Source organism: Lynx canadensis, chromosome A2, assembly GCF_007474595.2.
Source record: "Lynx canadensis isolate LIC74 chromosome A2, mLynCan4.pri.v2, whole genome shotgun sequence".
In the NCBI taxonomy this organism is placed as follows: Eukaryota; Metazoa; Chordata; class Mammalia; order Carnivora; family Felidae; genus Lynx; species Lynx canadensis.
Window position 1 is genome coordinate 5,804,706 of NC_044304.2, and position 18,725 is coordinate 5,823,430.

Sequence of the window (18,725 nt, forward strand, 5' to 3'; positions counted from 1 at the left end):
TTCTGAACCACACAATGTGAAACAAATAGTTTTTATTTTGAACTATTGATTTGGGGGGTGGTTTGTTAGGCAGCAATAGCTAACTGACACATCTTGGCAGGTAAAGCACACTCATCAAGCCTAATATCAGCTGATCACTTCCTGGAGCCCTACAAGGTGATGCAGGTGAGCAGACCCATGGCTTCTGTAGGCCAGTGGCTCCTCCCTGTCTGTGTTCACCCTACAGTCTGCCACCCCTGGTTTAACTGCTATAAAAGCTCCATCCATCCCACTGTTCTTTGATTCATTTCAATATCCTTTGAACAGAACCCCTGAACATAATAAAAGACACGTTGAATTGAACAATCCCTAACTATTCTACTCTTGATCCATACAGCTTACTCCATTCAGTATTTCGTTTTACAAATATTAAAGGAGCATCTACAATAGGCCATTCACCCTTCAAAATACTGGAGAAGTGATAGTTAACATGAAAAAAGTGTTGCTTCTGTAATAGAATTTGTATTCTGGTGGGATATGGTAAGCAATTTCTAAAATTGTTCCCAGAGGTCTCCACCTCCTGGTATTCATGGCCTTGTGTAATCTTCTTCCAAGGAGTGATTTGCTTCTAACTGATGTAATACCTCATCATTGAAAGAAATGTCATTTTTGTGACTAGGTTACGAAAGATTCTGACTTCTATCCCTCTGGCACATTTTCTCCCTTGTTGGCTTTCATGAAGCAAGTTGCCACGTTGGAACAATTCATGTGGCAAAAAAAAAAAAAAAACCTGAAGGCATCCTTTGGCCAACAGTCAGCTAGGAGCTGAGGCCCTTAGCGCAACAAGAACTGAATGCAACCAAAAACCATGTGAGCTTGGAAATAAATCTTTCCCCAGGTGAGCCTTCTGATCAGATCCTAATCTTGGCCATTCCCTTGATCTCAGCCTCATGAAACACCCCAGGCAAAGGATCCACAAAGTCATGTCTAGATTCCCGACCCACAAAAACCTGGGATGATAAATGTGTGTTGTTTTAATCCATTTGGTTTGTAGCAATCTCTTTTACCGTAATGGACAATGTGAGGGGAGTTGGGATAAATAAATGAACAATTCAGAAATAAATCACAGAGTGATACAAGCTATCCAAAGGATACAAGAATGGGGTGCCTGGGTGGCCCAGTCAGGTGAACATCTGGCTCTTGGTTTCAGTTCAGGTCATGATCTCGTGGTTCGTGAGTCCGAGACCTGCCTTGGGCTCTGCACTGACAGAGCCTGCTTGGGACTCTCTCTCTCTCTCTCCCTCTCTTTTTGCCCCTCCTGCTCTCTCTCTCTCTCTCTCTCAAAATAAATCAATAAACTTAAAAACAAAACAAAGGACCCAAGAAGTGGGGAAACCTGAACAGACTAAACATCACAGGAAACATTGGAAAGGAAGGTAATTGAAGATTTCATATGTGAAACAGCACTGGGCCAAGGTGGTTCTATAGCCTCACCTTGGTCTCCCTATACCCTAGCTCGACCATTTGATTCCTATGACCAGTTTGTACTTTCATTCTCAACCTGTTGGATCTTGGAGAGTTTCTCCTTCAGTAATGGCCTTGGTGCCTGCCTCTGACTTTGCTGTCCCTGTAGACCCAGGCTGACTTCAGTCTAGAGAAACTGGAGTTTCTGGAAACCGGACCAGTTTCCGGCTGCCTTTTGTCCTCAACCTCCCAACAGCAGAAGGGGATTTGGAGAGCAAAGACTCATGAATGCCAGGCGCATTTCAAGGTCAGGCAGAAGAAGACGAGCCTGTGAAGGGGATGGAGGAGGGGCTGGGGAGATTGAGGAGACCCCAGAGAGGACGTGACCAGGGAGGGAAGTCCTGGGAGAGTGGAGTTTCAGGCAGGAAGGAAGAAGCTCTTCTTAGAGGGTGGGACCACGACAACAATGGGTCTGTTGGTTTTCCCAAGGCAAAAGTAGATACTGTCATTGGTCGTGTTCACGGAGTGGGGGGGGAGGCAGCAGTGAAGAAAACCCTTTTCCAAGAAGTTTGGTGACACCTAGAGGACTAAAGGTGATGAGAGAAGCCAGGCCTATGTTCCTGGAAGTCTCTCTGTTCCAAGACGTGAGGCACAGATCATCCGCATCCCCAGGAACGGAGTTTTCAGGACAGAAGCAAGAGTGGACCCAGGCGTTGGCTTCACTGCAGGGCAGAGCTCTGCGGTGGGGCCACGCCCTTCTTCCTGGTGCTGTCACGGGCAGCAGTGCCCAGGAAGGACTAATGCTCATGGAAAATGAGCAGACCCAGAGGACTGTGACGTCACTCTCAAGAACTTGCAAACATAGGAGACGCGGAGGAAGCAGGGGTCCCAGCCAGTGCGAAGGCAAAGAGGCAGGAACGTGTGGCATGCCTTCTGTAAACCAGCGCTGAAGCCGCCTTGGGCGCTGGGTGGCACTGTCCAGCCTGGCGAGACACCCAGCGGGCTGCCCATTTCTTGATTCCTGACCACGGCCCTCGGTGGTCTCCTTCTGGTCTGTGGCTGTTAGCTGAGGTTCACGGAATTCTGCTGCTGGCAAGTTCCTGAGAGGCCAGCCCCAGCCTGGCCAACATTTCAAAGAAGGAGAGAATGACGTCTCTAAAAGCACAGGTGTCACTTGTCTGAGCCATGAGAGGTTAAGCGGGCTCTGACCTGGGGTAGATCTTCGGGGGAAGATTTTGTATCAAGTCAAAGCTTACACGGTGTGTCAGAGTCCGTGCAGCCCAGTTAGTTTGGGAATGGGCTGCAAGTAGGTAAGGAAGGAAGACTTCCTGGAAGAGGTGGAATTGAAAGGTGATGAGATTCGTTAGTGGAAGAGCGGTGAGAATGTGGGTGGGGATGTAGGACTGAGCAGCCACGTGAGGTGTTGAAGGTGAACTGGGCAGGGGAGAGAGCCAACGTTTGCTCATTCCGTTTGACATTTACGGAACACCTCTTCTGAGCCAGCTTCTCTAAGGGAACTCGGTCTGCAGGGGGGAGGCAGATCTGAAAGACAGATCCAGGAAGAGCCTGGAGGACGCACCTGCCCCGGCCTGGTGGGCATCTAAGATGGCTTCTCCGATAGAAGAAGAAATATAGTTAGTCTTTGTGTTTGGCTCCTGGCAGAAAACTCCTAAGACCTTTGTAATTCTCTGAGTGATAAAAGGATCATGTGTTATTTATAAGGCGCCCCTTTGCATCATACCTGAGTTTATGTTAACGAGATGACTCAGCAGAGGGCCTGGATGGGCCTGGTCCCCATGAAGGTCAAGGGATTTGAAGGTTGGAGCTTCTAGGGGCTGGAGGTTGAGCTCTACAACAATCCTTGAACAACAAGACTTGGTTAGCTTCCTGGTTAGTGAGGTGTCCGCACATGGGAGGCTGTGCAGCTCAGTTCCATGGGGACCCTCTGGACTCATTCTGGGCACCCCTTCATTTGCCTGCTCATCTGTGTCCTTTATGACATGCTTTATAATAAACCAGGAAGTATATGTAAGTTTCCCCCTAAGTTTTATGACTCGTTCTGGCAAGTTATTTGAAGAGTCCTGAGGAGGGGGTCATAGGAACCCCTGATTTATAGCCACTGGCTCAGAGGTATGGGTGGCCTGGGCTTACAATTGGTGTCTGAAGTTGGGGACAGTCCGGTAGCACTGAGCCCTTAACCCGTGGGATCTGTTAAAAACAAGGCAACAGGCCCCACACACGCCAAGCCCCACGGCATGGGACGGAAGCTGAACTTAATCACTGTTTTGCGCCCTCAGAAGTGGAAAATTTTTTAATGTTAATTTTATTTTTGAGAGAGAGAGAGAGAGAGAGAGAGAGATCCACCAGGGGAGGGGCAGAGAGAGAGAGAGAGAGAGAGAGAGATTGAGAGCGAGAAGCCCAAGAAAGCTGCACACTGACAGCAGTGAGTCCGAAGCGGTACTCAAACTTACGACCCGTGAGACCATGACCTGAGCGGAAGTCAGACGCCCAACCAACTGAGCCACCCAGGCGCCCCATCTCAGAAGTGGCATCTTAACCAGCCAGTCCGGAATCACCTGATCAGCACTAGCTAGGTGACCTGCCTCATGGACCCCTGCCGTCCCCTACGTGGCAAGGAAACTTGCAGCAACCAACCTGCTTTTTTTTTTTTTAAGTGGATTTATTTATTTTGAGAGAGAGAGAGAGTGTGAGGGAGGGGCAGAGAGAGAGGGAGAGAGAAGCTCAAGCGGCCTCTGCACTGTCAGTACCCAGCACCCAATGCGGGGCTCGAACCCATGAGCTGTGAGATCATGCCCTGAGCTGAAATCAAGAGTCGGATGCTTAACCGACTGAGCCACCCAGCTGCCCCTAGTCAACCTGCTTTTTGGCCTGGCACAATTTCCTTGTTCTTGCCCTCTTCTGCCTATAAAGTCTCTTGCCCTTTAAGCTCCTCAAAACTCCTTTCTATCCGCCATATTAGATGCTGCTCAATTCATGAATAATTGGATAAAGGCAATAAGGTCTTCAGTTGAATTTTTTTTTTTTTTTAATCAGATCCGATGCTACCTCCAGGTTGATAATGTCATCACGGAGTGAAATTTGTGGGACGTCCAGTTGGTGTCGGCTGAGACTTAGAACACAGTTTGGTGACGCTGGAGCACACGCAGAACTTCCAGAAAGAAGGCGGTTGTGCTTTGGGGGAAAGGCTACGCTCTGAAGGGCGAACTGCTTGCGCAGAGACGGAATGGGGAGGTGGGAGGAGGAGTGTCGTCGGGGCGACTGGCACACGCAAAGATCAGGAAGTGAGGCAGAATGTGACTTCCCAGGGGAACTGAAAGTCTTTCAGCAGGACTCCAAGTCCCAGGAGGGAAAACTGGATGGCTAGTCTGGGATCCATCACGAGGTGTTCAGCCGCAGACGGAAGGGTTAATCACAAAGGTGGTAGGACTTGGCCCGCCCAAGAGAGAGTATCTTGTCTGGCGTTCGGACGAGGGGTTGATGTCACGGCTCCGCTCGTGTGTCTGCAGATGGGAAGTCAGCGACTCCTCTGAAAGTCCAGCTGGGCACCAAGAGGATGCTAACCGAGGCAGACTTGGACCCCAGCCCTGCCTCTCCTGCTGTACAGCCACGGGCAGGTCTCCTCCACTCTCTGAGCCTCCGGCCGTCCCCATGTGTGAAATGTACAAGCGATAATAATTCATTTAGGCAGACCTTTAACAGCCACGGATGGAATGAGAGTTCTTGACCCTGGGGACAGAGCAGTGAAGAAAACAGACTCAGTCTCCTCCCCCTGAACAGCCAGCCCCCTGCTGTTGTTATAAATCCTTTGGCGAAAGACAGCCCCCCTCTCCATTCGCTGACATATTGTCAGCGGGGCCTCCACGTCATAGCAGCAGAGCTGAGCGGTTGTGGCAGAGACCGTATGCCTTGCAAAGCCAGCAAGTATTTACGAGGTGCCCCCTTGGTCTAGAAAATTCTGTTCTAGGGGAGACAGGTAGTTGACAGATACACAAGTTTGGAGCCTGAATCTGCCGCCTCCCCTCCCCCTGCCTTCCTCCTTCCCTCAGACTTCCTGAGTCTGAGGGCGCTATCAAATCCCCCCTCCCGCTTTTTTCAGCTGGCCGGAGTTTGGGGCACAGAGCCGAATGAAGAGGAGGTCTGTCCCGCAGTTCCAGCATTCATGGGCAGGTGACACAGTCCTCTTTTTACTCCCAGGTAAAGTGGGAACAACAGTGGCTGCGTAATGGGAATTGACTGAGATCACGTCCAAAAAAGCATTTAGCACTAAGTGTTCAAGGAATGCTGGTAGGATTTTCACTTCTGGTTACAGTGCAGAAGGACCGGGGCCGCCTGGGTGGCTCCGTCAGTGGAGCGTCCGACTTCGGCTCAGGTCATGATCTCGCGGTTCGGGAGTTCGAGCCCCGCGTGGGGCTCTGTGCTGACAGCTCGGAGCCCGGAGCCTGCTTCGGATTCTGTGTCTCCCTCTCTCTCTGCCCACCCCCCACTTGTGCTCTCTCTCTCTCTCTCTCTCCCAAAAATAAATAAAAACACTAAAATAATAAAAATGTTTACAAAATTTTTTAAATGTAGAACAACCCAAAAGACCCTCACTGTCATGGCGACAACTAGAAAAACCCATTCTTTCCAATGGAGCTAGTTCAGAGTGGTGGATGAAAGGGAGTTTTGATGAGCTGGTTTTCAGAGATAAAATGAGCCCTTTGTAGGTGAGTCAAGAGCAGTGACATCTTCTATAGCCAGGGGCAGGCGGACGCCAGTTCTGGGTATGGGAAGGCTTGCAGAGATAAGGACATGTTTCAGGGACAGAGGAAATCAGCCAGTTACTGGAAGACGAGAGTTAATGTTTCAAGTGGCGGCCACTAGAGTGTTGGAGTCCAAACCTGGTGAGGGGGACATCCACATGGAGGGTTGTACTGGTATGGGGGGGTCAGAACCCAGGCGGGGTAAGGGCAACACCGTGGTCAGTCTGCCTGGTGGGAGGAGTCAATGTCCAAGCAAAGTAAGGAAGACATCCATACAGGTAGAGGAATGGTGTCAGAAAGGGAGACTGATTATATAGCGGGGCATTCATTCATTCAGGATAATGGGAATCAGGTTTCCCGATATCAGATATCAGCACCCGATATCAGGGTGCTGCCAAGTTGAACAGAAAGAAAACTAGAATGAACCCTATTGTACTTAATTGGAGGTGTTGGTATAAAATCATGGCTTTCAAAATATTTAGAGAAGTGCACGCATGTGTGTTCCCATTTGTCTACTGAGAGGTCTTGGGACCAGTGATACTTCAAAGAAATGAGCACACTTAACACCCAGGTCCTGGTTTCTGAAACGCCATTCTCCGCTTAAAAGCAACCCAGCCTCTTTGGGAAATGGCTGACTCCAGAGTTGGGACAGGGAAAGCCTGGAACATCTAGTTAGAATAGAAAGGAAGTGTTGGAGTAGGTCATCAGGAGGACCGCCGGTTGACCTGTGAGCCGGACCTGGGCACTCAGAGGCTCCTCTCCCATTCCTCAATCCTTGGAATGTGGGTTCCACTTGCCTTTTCTATTCCCAGAGGCTGCCCCAAGGACATAGCCTTGAGATAGCGATGTGGTGCTGAGATATACCATCTGGATGGTATATATGAATGGGTCCTTATAAAAAATTTTTTTTAATGTTTATTTATTTTTGACAGAGAGAGAGAGACAGAGCATGAGCAGGGGAAGGACAGAGAGAGAGGGAGACACAGAATCCGAAGCAGGCTCCGGGCTCTGAGCTGTCAGCACAGAGCCCGACGTGGGGCTCGAACTCACAGACTGCGAGATCATGACCTGAGCCGAAGTCGGACGCTCAACCGACTGAGCCACCCAGGAGCCCCGAATGGGTCCCATTAAGGTCTCTACATAAACTTTTAAGATTCTGGTGGGCAGGTGTGGAGATCTACTCGTCTTGCAGACACCCAAGACAAGCCTCGAATGTCATTCCTTTGCTTATTAAAACTGCCACCTACCGATCTGGAGTGGCCTTCTTCTTTCTTCCTGCCCTATATGTATGGGGACTAGTTTCAGATTTCACCCAGGGAAAGTCCTGAGGTTGCAGACCAACAGGAAGGAAAACTGATTGGCAAAAAAACGGATAAGCAGATGTCAAGAGGACACAGAAGCCGGTTTGAAAGGCTTCCACTGGCCAAATCAAAGACAATTTAAGCATCAAAAATATGGGAGGAAGAAGCAACATCAGCAAAAATGCCACAGTAAGTTTTGTCCTTCTAGGAAAGCGATGGAATAAACTGCAAAATTTGTCAGAATCAGCATGTTTAGAACTCTGGAAATCAACCAAAATCTCACAATAATTCAGGGAGCATGTAGTCAAGAAAAAGAGCTGAATCTCAGTAAAGAACAGTGAGCTCAGGAGAATCTTAACTTACTCTGGTTCGATTCCCCACCCTCCAACTCAGAAGTAGCCTTGAAAAGTAACAGTCTGGATAGCTGGTTCTGGAGGGAGAAGAACACAGCTGGAGCTCTTAAAAATCCTCACTGCCGAGCAGGAGTCATCATTTGATCTGTCTGATTTCCCTGGAAGCCCACACTTGAAAGGCTAGTCTTCAACTGACCCTGCTTGAACTTGCCCAGTGCTAAAAGCCTCTCTCCAGGGGACACTCCTCAAATGTTTTAACAGGACAGCTGCCTGAGGCAATGAGGCAAATACCAGCCTAATCAAAAGTCTCAAAAGGAAAAGTTAAGGAATGAGAGATGTCCTTGGGGCTTTGAAAAGTTCTGATATATTCTTGGGATCTGAAAGGTCACCTGTACGCACAGGGGTTTGTGCACACCCAGGAAAGATCTGAGAAAGCCCTAAGTTCTCAGTTCTGGCTGGCTTTAAGGTTCTGGGAAAGCAGGAAGTGAAGGCTAAGGCAGAGCTTCAAACTTTCTGGCTGTGTGTTGAAGGTGTGTCTGAACACACAAAGCCCCTCAGCAGAGACTGGGAGACTTTTAGAGGCATTCAAGGAAATCTCTGTCTAGCCATCAGCTAACTTCTAAGCTAACTGAGTAGAGATTTTAGTGGGCTTACATGACAGAGACTTTACAGAATTAGTTCAGAAAAGTCATTAAATAAGCAAAAAACAACAAACAACAGTGACAGCAAACCTTTAGGAGGAGGAAAACTCTGATTTCCATAGCTGCCGTATTATTTAAAGTGTCCATTTTACAACAAAAAGATTATGGGACATACGAAGAAACAATGAAATATTACCCATACACGGGCAGGGAGGCGGGGGTGGGGCAGAAAAAGTGACTAAAAACTGTTTCTGAGAGAGCACAGATGTTGGAATTACTAGGCAATGATTCTAAATCAGTGATTTTGACTAAATTGGTATTGATCCTACCTAGATTGTGATAAATTAATATGTTAATAGTAATCCCCAGGGCAACCAAAAAATAATTCAAAAATATATAGTAAATGAAACTAATAACCAAGAAAGACCTAAGACATATAAAAAACAAATAGCAAAATGGGAGATATAACTCCTACATTACCAGTAATTACATTAAATATAAATGAACTAAACTCTCCAATTAAAATGTAGAGATTGACAAAAAATTAAAAATAGAACTACCCTACAACCCAGCAATTGCACTACTAGGTATTTATCCAAGGGATACAGGTGTGCTGTTTCAAAGGGGCCCATGCACCCGAATATTTATAGCAGTACTATCAACAATAACCAAAGTATGGAAAGAGCCCAATGTCCATTGATGGACGAGTCGATAAAGAAGATGTGGTGTATATGTATAGATAATAGAGTATTACTCGGCAATCAAAAAGAATGAAATCTTGCCATTTGCAACAATGTGGATGGAACTAGAGGGTATTATGCTAAGTGAAATTAGTCAGAGAGAGACAAATATCATATGACTTCACTCATATGAGGAATTTAAGATACAAAACAGATGAACATAGGGAAGGGAAACAAAATAATATAAAAACAAGGAGGAGGACAAAACATAAGAGACCCTTAAATACAGAGAACAAAGTGAGTGTTGCTGGAGGGGTTGTGGGAGTGAAGATGGGCTAAATGGATAAGGGGCATTAAGGAAGACACTTGTTTGGACGAGCACTGAGTGTTTACATAGGGGATGAGTCACTGGAATCTACTCCTGAAATCATTATTGCACTATATACTAACTAACTTAGATGTAAATTAAAAATAAATAAATAAATAAAATGTAGAGATTGACAGAATGGCCTAAAAAAGATGATCCAATTGTATGCTGTCTACAAGAGACTTTGCTTATTTTTAATGTTTGTTTATTTTTGAGAGAAAGAGAGAGAGGGGGAGAGGGAGAGGGGGAGAGAGAGAGAGAGAGAGAGAGAGAGACAGGATCTGAAGCGGGCTTCTTGCTGACAACCTCGAGCTTGACCTGGGGCTCTAACTCATGAACGTGGAGTTCATGACCAGAGGGGAAGTCAGACGCTTAATTAAAACTAACTGAGCCACCCAGGCACCCCAAGAGACTCACTTTATATTAAAAAAAGAGAGAGAGAGATAGTAACGTATAACCAATTGAATCAGGTTGGAAACCAGGGGTCCATACATATGCAAAAGGAGAGTTTGACATACACGGTTTCAGAGCGACTCTGCAAAATGCTTCATAATCAAAAAGAGGAAAAGAGTAATTGCTTAATAGTTGGTTAATCAAGGGAACGTTAAGTAGTGGTTAAGCAGGGACCCAGAGGCCCACCTGCCAGGGTCCTATTCCGAGTACCGCCACTTACAAGCTGTGTGACCTCAGGCAGTTCCTTTCCCTCTCTGTTTCTCAGTTTCCTCCTCTGTAAAGCAATAGAAAAACCGTGTCTTCCTCATAGGGCAAATGTGAGGTCTCTCAGGGCGCGCCCCCACCCCCCAGCCAAAGACCATCAGGAACTCACTCGCGGTCGAACAGATCCAGATTTATTGCTTGTTCCACGAGGGGGAACACACACCCTGGGGAACTGCGAGGCACGTGCCAAACGCTATTGCTTCTGAGCACCTATTATTAGAATAGGCGATGTATATACCCAGCACTAGCACCCGGTAGTAAACCTCACAGAAACAGTTCGAGGCAGGGCGCTTGTCCCGCTTCCCACCTGAGGAAACTGAGACTCCGACCAGGCCGGGCCAGCGCTCGCAGGATGGATAGGGTTGGAACAGCGCCTTGTGACCCCGGGGTTGACCGTGCGGCTCCTGCCCCCACCCTCCGTGCCTTCTCTCCTACTTGTGTCAGCACTTCATTCCTCCACCCTCTTTTCCGAGAGGAAGCAGTGTCCTGTTTTGTGTTCTTCTTCCTGAATCGGGGAGGAATGTTCCTGAGGAGGGGCTGCTGGGGCAGCACGTGGGGTTATAAAAACCACCGCGTGGAGGGGAGCTGGAGAGAAGAGGAGGATGGCGGAGATGTGTGACCCCAAGGAGCCGGATGACCCCGGTGAGGCTGAGCCCCCACCCTGGGGTGACGGCAGGGAGGGCCGGGCTCCCTCCAGGCTCCTGGGGGAGTCAGGTCTGGCCTCCTGCTTGCAGTCCTGACGGCGGGGCTCGGGCAGGCTCGGCTTCAAAGCTCGGCTAAGTGTGTTCTGTCCCGTTCAGAGGTGGAGGTGTTTGGGGACCAGAGACTGGCTAAGAAATACACCGGCCTGCTCAGGAGCTCACGGAGCCTGCCAGGTACCGAGGTGGGCGTGTCCAGAGCGGGCATCTGGGCAAGGGGCAGCCCAGAGGCCCCCGCTCCAGCATGGGGGGTGGGGGGGTGGGGCAGGGTCCGTCCCTGCCGACCTCAGCTCTGCCCGTCTGCTGGTCCTTCAGGGTGTCTGACCCAGGCCCACCTGCCTCTGCTGCTGCTTCTCGTCTCTCTGGGCTTCTTCATGCTCCTGGTGACCACTCTGGTTCAAGGTGAGTCGGAGGCTGGGGGCTCGGAGTCTTGGGTCGCTTTAGGTTGTCCCTCTGGGAAGGTCTCGGTGCTATTCCGCATCGCCTTCTGTGTGGCTGGGGGCTGGTTACTACCCCTCTCTGAGCCTGTTTCTTCATCTGTGAAATGTAGCTCGTCTTCCTCCACACGGGACCTAGGCTCCCAGAGACCTTGAAACCAGATTTGACAGCAGGTCAGGCCTGAAGCTGGTGCTGATGAAAGGGCAATTCTCGGGGCTCCTGGGTGGTTCAGTTGGTTGAGCGTCCTACTTCGGCTCAGGTCATGATCTCATGGTTCATGAGTTTGAGGCCCGCATTGGGCTCCCTGCTGTCGGCACAGAGCCTGCTTTGGATCCTCCGCCCCCTCTTTTTCTATCCCTCCCCCACTTGCTGTTTCTCTCTCTCGCTCAAAAATAAATAAACATTAAAAAAATTGGGGCGCCTGGGTGGCTCAGTCGGTTAAGCATCTGACTTCAGCCGGGGTCATGATCTCTTGGTTGGTGGGTTTGAGCCCCGCGTCGGGCTCTGTACTGACGGCTCGGAGCCCGGAGCCTGCTTCGGATTCTGTGTCTCCCTCTCTCTGCCCCTCCCCTGCTCACACTCTGTCTCTATCTTCCTCTCTCAAAAATAAATATTTAAATTTTTTTCAAATAAAAAATAAATAAAGGGGAATCCTCTGGTCTGTTGCAGTCTCCAGGATCCACCAATCCCTGCAGAGAGACACAGGGGACCATCGGGAGAGGAACCATCAGGAGAGCCCCGGCCTCGGTGAAGGGCTAGATGCTGGGTTTGGGGCAGGAGAGGGCTCAGAGGCTGTGTGACTTTGGATGAGCCACCGCATACCCCTCCCCCCAGGGGTGAAGGAGGGAGGGTAGAGGTGGGGGAGGAGACTGGATCCCGGGGTGAGACCCTGGGGACGATGTCAGGCAAGTCATTTTCAGAGCCTCAGTTTTGTTGTGTGCACAATGGACTCTTGGGGTCCATTGTGAAATCTGATAATGTTGTCACGGGGCCCTCTCCACACCAAGCACACCCTAGGTGCTTAATAATTGAAGTCCTCTTTTCCCAGGGGATGTTTCTCAGGCCCAGAAACAATCATCCCTGGAGGAGATACTCCAGCAGCTGACCTGGATGAATGCCACCCTGGGTAAGCGTCAGACGCCAAGGTCGGGAGGGAGTTTGGGGATCCCGGGTGGGGCTGGAGCCCACCTTCTATGGCTCCTGGCTTCCTCAGGCTGGGGCCCGTCACACGGATTTCCTGGGGACTGAGCCGACAGCTGAACACAGGGGCCCGGCCGTGGGTTCCCAAGATCTGATGCGCCTGCTGGGGGCCTGTCTGTCCCAACCCCACTCTCCTCCCCAGCTGGCCTGTGCCGCCACTGCCCCTGGAAATGGGAACTTTTCCAGGGAAGCTGCTACTTCTTCTCCCTGACCCAGAACACCTGGAAAGAGTCCATCGCCGCGTGTCAGAACGTGAGGGCCCAGCTGGTGGTCATCAACAGCACTGAGGAGCAGGTGAGCTGAGCAGAGCGCCCGACTGGGGCGGGACCCCGGGAAGGCCAGCGAAAAGCCTTCTGTCCCTCTTCTGCCCTCCCCGAGATGGAGGCCTGGGGCGGGGAGATGGCAGGAAAGGCTTCCTGGAAGAGGTGGCCTTGGGAAGGTCATGTGAGAGAAGAACATGCCCAAGAGGAACCCATGTGTGAACAGAAAGGGAACTCAGAGCCCTCTCGAGACTGTGCAGAATCTCTCGCCAGACATGAAGCCGAGGCTCAAGTAAACACGTTTCCACACGTGTACGCACATTAACACAGCCACGACACGCGCGCGTGTGAACACATACAACCTGAGGGAGGGCTATCGGCTGGACCACAGGTCTTCCGTGGGGGGGGGGGGCAGGGGACCATGGGAATGTGGGCAGACATGGGGAAGGGTGATGTCTCACTGCCCGTCCTCCCCCGCCCCAGAAATTTCTGAAGTCTTGGAATACGAAAAATAGCCAGCGCACATGGATCGGCCTCAGTGACCACCACAATGAGGGTTCTTGGAGATGGGTGGACGACACTCCCCTCCAACTCAGGTGATCTCCCGGAGACAATGGCCTGGGAAGGGTGGGCACTGAAACCCAAACCCGGATGTTCAGACTCTGGAATTGGAAAGCATCATCTGATGGGCTTGCTCGGTGGAGATGCAGAGTCCTGACTCCATCCCAGGGTGGGGGGGTCTGATTCTATAAATCTAGGTGTGGGCCCAGGAATCTGCATTTGTACTTTGCAAGCGCTGATTCCAGTGGGAGTGGTGTTTGAACCCTCGTTTTGAAAACGCTGCCTCTGAATCCTCGCCACTCTCTGACTGCTACTGGGGCTTTTGCCACCAAAGGCCGGGGACCAGCTCTTCCAAGGGTGGGCTGGGGAGTGGGCTCTGGGTGGAGCAGGGGGGCCGATGGCTTTGATGGTGTTCACAGCTTCTGGAAAGAAGGGGAACCCAACAACCACGGGGATGAGGACTGCGTGGAATTGTACAGTGACGGCTGGAATGACAACAGATGTAGTACAGAAAACTTCTGGATCTGTAAGAAGCCCTCGTCCCCCTGCCCGGGCCTCTGAGGGCCAGTGCTCCCCGTGCCCCACCCCGTCTCCAGAGATCAGGCAACGAGCTCATGCATGCTGCTCGTTTCTCTCGGGCTTCATTCTTTCTGCTTCTCCTGCTGGTGGACTCCCATCCTTCTCCTGCATGGAGGCCTTTAAGATCCTGAGAGAGATTCCGAGACCCCCTTCTCCTCTAAGATCTGTCCCTTTGTAGGCTGTAGACGTCTCCCTTATTCTGTTGATGGTCTCAGCCCCTCTCCAACACCCCCCATGACATCCCCTTAATAAAGTCACACACTGCATTATGTGTTCCATTGAACTTCTGTTTTTTTGGCCACTGTTTCACTTACTATAGTGTTAAATTATATTTGATATAAACTAGGGTATTGTTTTCTTTCACTCGGTTTCTCTCTACTACTGTGTATTTTATTTCTCAGATACAGTTTTGGATTAATTTGTAATTTGGGTTGGGAATATACACATATACATATAAGTACGTACGTGTCTATGTGTCTGGCTATCTATCTATTTATCTATCAATCGCTTCTCGGCCTTTTGGCTAAGATCAAGTGTATTTATCTATCTATCATCTATCTATCTATTATCTATCTATCTATCTATCTATCTATCTATCATCTATCTATCTATCACCTATCAACCAATGTATCTATCTATCCATCTATCATCTATCAATCTGTGTATCTATCATCTATTATCAATCTATTTTCTATCTATCTATCCATCTATCTATCATCTATCAATGTATATATCTATCTATCATCTATCTATCTATCTATCTATCTATCCATCTATCATCTATCCATCTACCTATCCATCTATTATCTATCTATCATCTATCAATGTATATATCTATCTATCTATCATCTATCTATCTACGTGTTCATTCATTCCTCAACACATCATGTCTTTATACGGCACTTTTAAATGTCCTTCAGTAAAGTTTTGTGACTTTCTTCATAAAAACTTTATTACTAAATGTGTGTGTTAGTGTCCTATTGATGCTGTAACAAATTACCACAAACTGTCGCTTAAAATAGCACAAATGTACCTCTTACAGCTCCAGACGTTCAGTGTCTTAATTGTCTTCGTGTCCTTAACCTTTTTGATAAGTACTAGTCAATTATTCCTTTTTTTAAAGTTTATTTTGATTTTCTTTTGAAGGTGGGGGGAAGGGACAGAGAGAGAGGGAGAGAGAGAATCCCAAGCAGGCCCCACACTGTCAGTGCGGAGCCTGACACAGGGCTCGAATTCACAAACCGTGAGATCAAGAGTTAGACGCTTAACCAACTGAGCCACCCATGCGTCCCTATTTTTAATTTTTTTAACTTTATTTTTTAATTTTTAATTTTTTAAATGGCATCTGTGCCCTTTATTTCTTTTTCTTAAAATTTTTTAATGTTTACTTATTTTTGAGAGAGAGAGAGAGAGAGAGAGAGAGAAACAATAAGTGGGGGAGGGACAGAGAGAGAGGGAGACACAGAATCCAAAGCAGGCTCCAGGCTCTGAACTGTCAGCACAGAGCCTGATGTGAGGCTCGAACTCACAAACCATGAGATCATGACCTAAGCTGAAGTTGGATGCTCAACCGATTGAGCCACCCAGGCGTCCCCTATTATTATTTTTTATAATAGCTATCTCAGTGGATGTGAAGTGCTATCTCATTATGGTTTAGGTATGCTTTTGGTTTGGGGTGTCCAGTGCTCTAGGTCTCCTCAGGAGGCAGAGCTAGGAAATACATGCATGTGTACTAACTGAAACACATACACATACACTTCTATATTTATTTCTGTATCTACTTGTCTGTGTACATATATTAAAAACTATGAGTTCAGGGATGCTTGGTTGACTCAGTAGAGCATGCGACTCTTGATCTTGGGGTTGTGAGTTCGAGCCCCTGTTGGGTGTAGGATTACTTAAGAAAAAAAGCACAAATTCATACCGATACTCTACTTCCTGTCCAACACTGCAGAGTTCATTCTGGCCTTTCCCCTGTGCTTACTTGTAAATTTTTGTAAAATTTTAAAATGTTTTTATTTATTTTTGGGAGAGAGAGAGAGCGCATGTGTGTGTGAGCGTGGTGGGGGAGGGGCAGAGAGCGAGAGGGAGACACAGAATCTGAAGCAGGCTGCAGGCTCTGAGCTGTCAGCACAGAGCCCGATGTGGGGCTGAAACCCATGAACCTTGAGATCATGACCTGAGCCAAAGTCGGACACTTACCCGACTGAATCACCCAGTCGCCCCTCCCCTGTCCTTATTTGTAACATCTTTCAGCAACAGTGAGAGACCTGGCTCTCATTATTCGCAATATATTTGCTAATCATTTGCTCAATCCTAGAATACACAGGAAGTAGTTTCAGAATTTATAATTCATATCTCTGTGAGAAACAATTATCCTGTTGTTGAAGTATATCCTTTCATGGATTCTTCAGCAAAGACTAATGGGTACAGAATTCCTTAACATCTTGTGCGTAATTGAAAGACAGCTGGGCTGGGTATCAAATCTTAGGTTTGTGCTTTTGTTCATTGAGTTTTTGTTTTGTTTTTTAAAGTTTGGGTTTTTTAAAAAAGAGAAATGGGGAAGGGGCAGAGAAAGAAGGAGAGAGAGGATCTTAAGGGCCCTGACGCAGGGCTTGATCTCACAGATGGTGAGATCATGACCTGAGCTGAAATCAACAGTTGGTTGCTTAACCACCTGAACCCCCCCAGGTGCCCAGTTTTGCTGTGTTTTTTAAATGACACTCATTGTTGTCTTGTTTTGAATGTTAGTTTTGAGAAGTCTTAAGTCAGTAGAATTCTTTTGACTTGGTAAATTGTTTGATCTGGAGGACTTGAAGATTTAATCTTTGAAATTGAATAGTTAAAAAATATGTTTCAGAGTCGGCCATTCTGGGTTAATTTTCCTAAGTACCTGCTGAGTCTTTTCAATGTGTAAATTCAGGTGATTTTCTATTTCTGAAAAAAAAATTTTTTGAGTATGGTTTAAATATTTAGCTCTGTTTTATTTTGTCTTTCTTCTCCAGGGACTCCAAAAATACACACATTATTCTTTCAGTCTGGACTTCCGTTTTAATCCATTTCTCCCTGACCCTGTTTGACTTCTTTCTCAAGTCATTATTATTTTTTGTTGTTGTTTTCCTGTCTTTTTTCTACTACCCTTTATCAAATTTTCATTGGAGTCTATTCTCTCTTGAGTACCTTATAATTTATTCTACAGGTCTGAGATAATTTTGCCTTTTCTTCCATTTATTTCCTTCATTTATCCCTGTCTGTGTCAGTATTTCAGTTTTTGAATTTTTGATGTAAGGAGATTTTTTTTTTCATATGGGCAAATGCCCGTTTGACTACACAGTATTGAATTCTGTTTGGAGCGCTGACTTACAATTTCCTTCTACATCTTGACTCCTTTCTGGGAGTCGTTTTTCCTTTGTTGATTTGTGTGGATTTTCATTTCCTGAATTTTTGCAATTACTCTCTGTGGACTTAACTATGTTCCTTTTGTTCGGGTTTTTGTTACTGGGAACAGTCCATGAGCTATGAGGCTTGATGGCGCCCTCTTCTGTCAACACAGCAAAGGGACTTACTTTTGTATTTTTTGTTCTGCTTTGTTGGTGGCAGGAATAGGTTGAGAGACCTCCAATTCATAGTTTTCTTTTGTCTTGAAGGGCTCTACATTTTCCCCTTCCATTCCTCTTCACCACCAGATTGCCAACCAGCTCCTCTCTCTTCCTTTTTCCCCTTTCTTTCTCCGGAAGCTATGCGTATTGAAGACTGTCCCTTGTATTCATTCCTTTTCTAGAATTTGCACTCTCTCTGATCTGCTCAGGCATCACTGCAGTATTTTCAGACTTAGGGTGAGCTTAATCTATCCAGAGCTAGTTCTAGATCAACCTCAGATTGTTTTGCTAGTTTCCCTTTTTTGTATCCACTGTAGTTTTCCTCCATTGCCTTTGATTCAAGCATGAAGCACAAGGGTGGGGCCCTCATATTTCAATTCCATGATTCTTCACTTTTCCTCATGATCCTTTTACATTCTGGCATTCTTTGTGTTCAAGCTATACCATACCTTGCTTCCCCCTCTTGTTTTCTGTTGCTTTGGGAAGAAATATTTGGGAAACAGATAGATCTCCCCATGGTGGGACCCTCTTGAGATTCTTCATAACTGTTCCGATACTAATGGATAATGTTGTTAACACCAAAAGACATGAGTGGCATTGGTATTGTTTTTCTAGGCTTACAGGGGACTCCCAATTGAGTTGACCTTATTTGCCAGGCTGAAGATTGACCACAGCCAAACCACAGCCAAGATGGTGGTCTTCAGTGGAGGGTGGGATGCGGACAACAGAGGTTATGGCATCAGTAAACAGAACTGCTATCACTAGATATATAGGGTACTAAGGAAAGGTCAAGTAAAAGCTAACAGTTCAGCACTATTCACAATAGGCAAAAGGAGGAAACAGCCCAAATGCCCATCAACCGATGAACGGGTAAACAAACTCTAGTATATTCATACAATGGGATATTATTCAGTCATAAAAAGGAACTAAGTACTGACACCTGCTACAACATAGATGAACTTTGAAAACATTATGCTCAGTGGGAGAAACCAGACACAAAATGTCACATATATGGAATGTCCAAAGTAGGCAAATCTTCATAAAGGCAGAAAGCAGATTCTTGGTTGCCAGGGACTGGGGGAGGGGAGGGGGGAGTAAGTGCTAATTGGTCCAGGATTTCCTCTTTTG

At 47.5% G+C, this 18,725-nt stretch overlaps 1 protein-coding gene across 1 annotated transcript; it reads left to right on the forward strand.

Annotated features, from left to right (window-relative positions):
* The first annotated feature begins 10,769 nt into the window (after positions 1–10,769).
* On the forward strand, positions 10,770–14,281 carry CD209 (CD209 molecule). The gene is made up of 8 exons (XM_030298952.2): positions 10,770–10,904; positions 11,063–11,137; positions 11,276–11,362; positions 12,068–12,145; positions 12,447–12,524; positions 12,741–12,892; positions 13,342–13,454; positions 13,839–14,281. The coding sequence occupies exons 1-8, from the start codon at positions 10,865–10,867 to the stop codon at positions 13,978–13,980; spliced, it is 765 nt and encodes a 254-aa protein (XP_030154812.1). The 5' UTR covers positions 10,770–10,864; the 3' UTR covers positions 13,981–14,281.
* Positions 14,282–18,725: the final 4,444 nt, after the last annotated feature.

Coding starts and splice junctions, on each gene's coding strand:
- CD209 (XM_030298952.2), top strand. CDS start 10,865: ATGGCGGAGATGTGTGACCCCAAGGAGCCGGATGACCCCG. Junction 12,525..12,740: donor CTGGATGAATGCCACCCTGG/GTAAGCGTCAGA, acceptor TCTCCTCCCCAG/CTGGCCTGTGCCGCCACTGC. Junction 12,893..13,341: donor TCAACAGCACTGAGGAGCAG/GTGAGCTGAGCA, acceptor CCCCCGCCCCAG/AAATTTCTGAAGTCTTGGAA.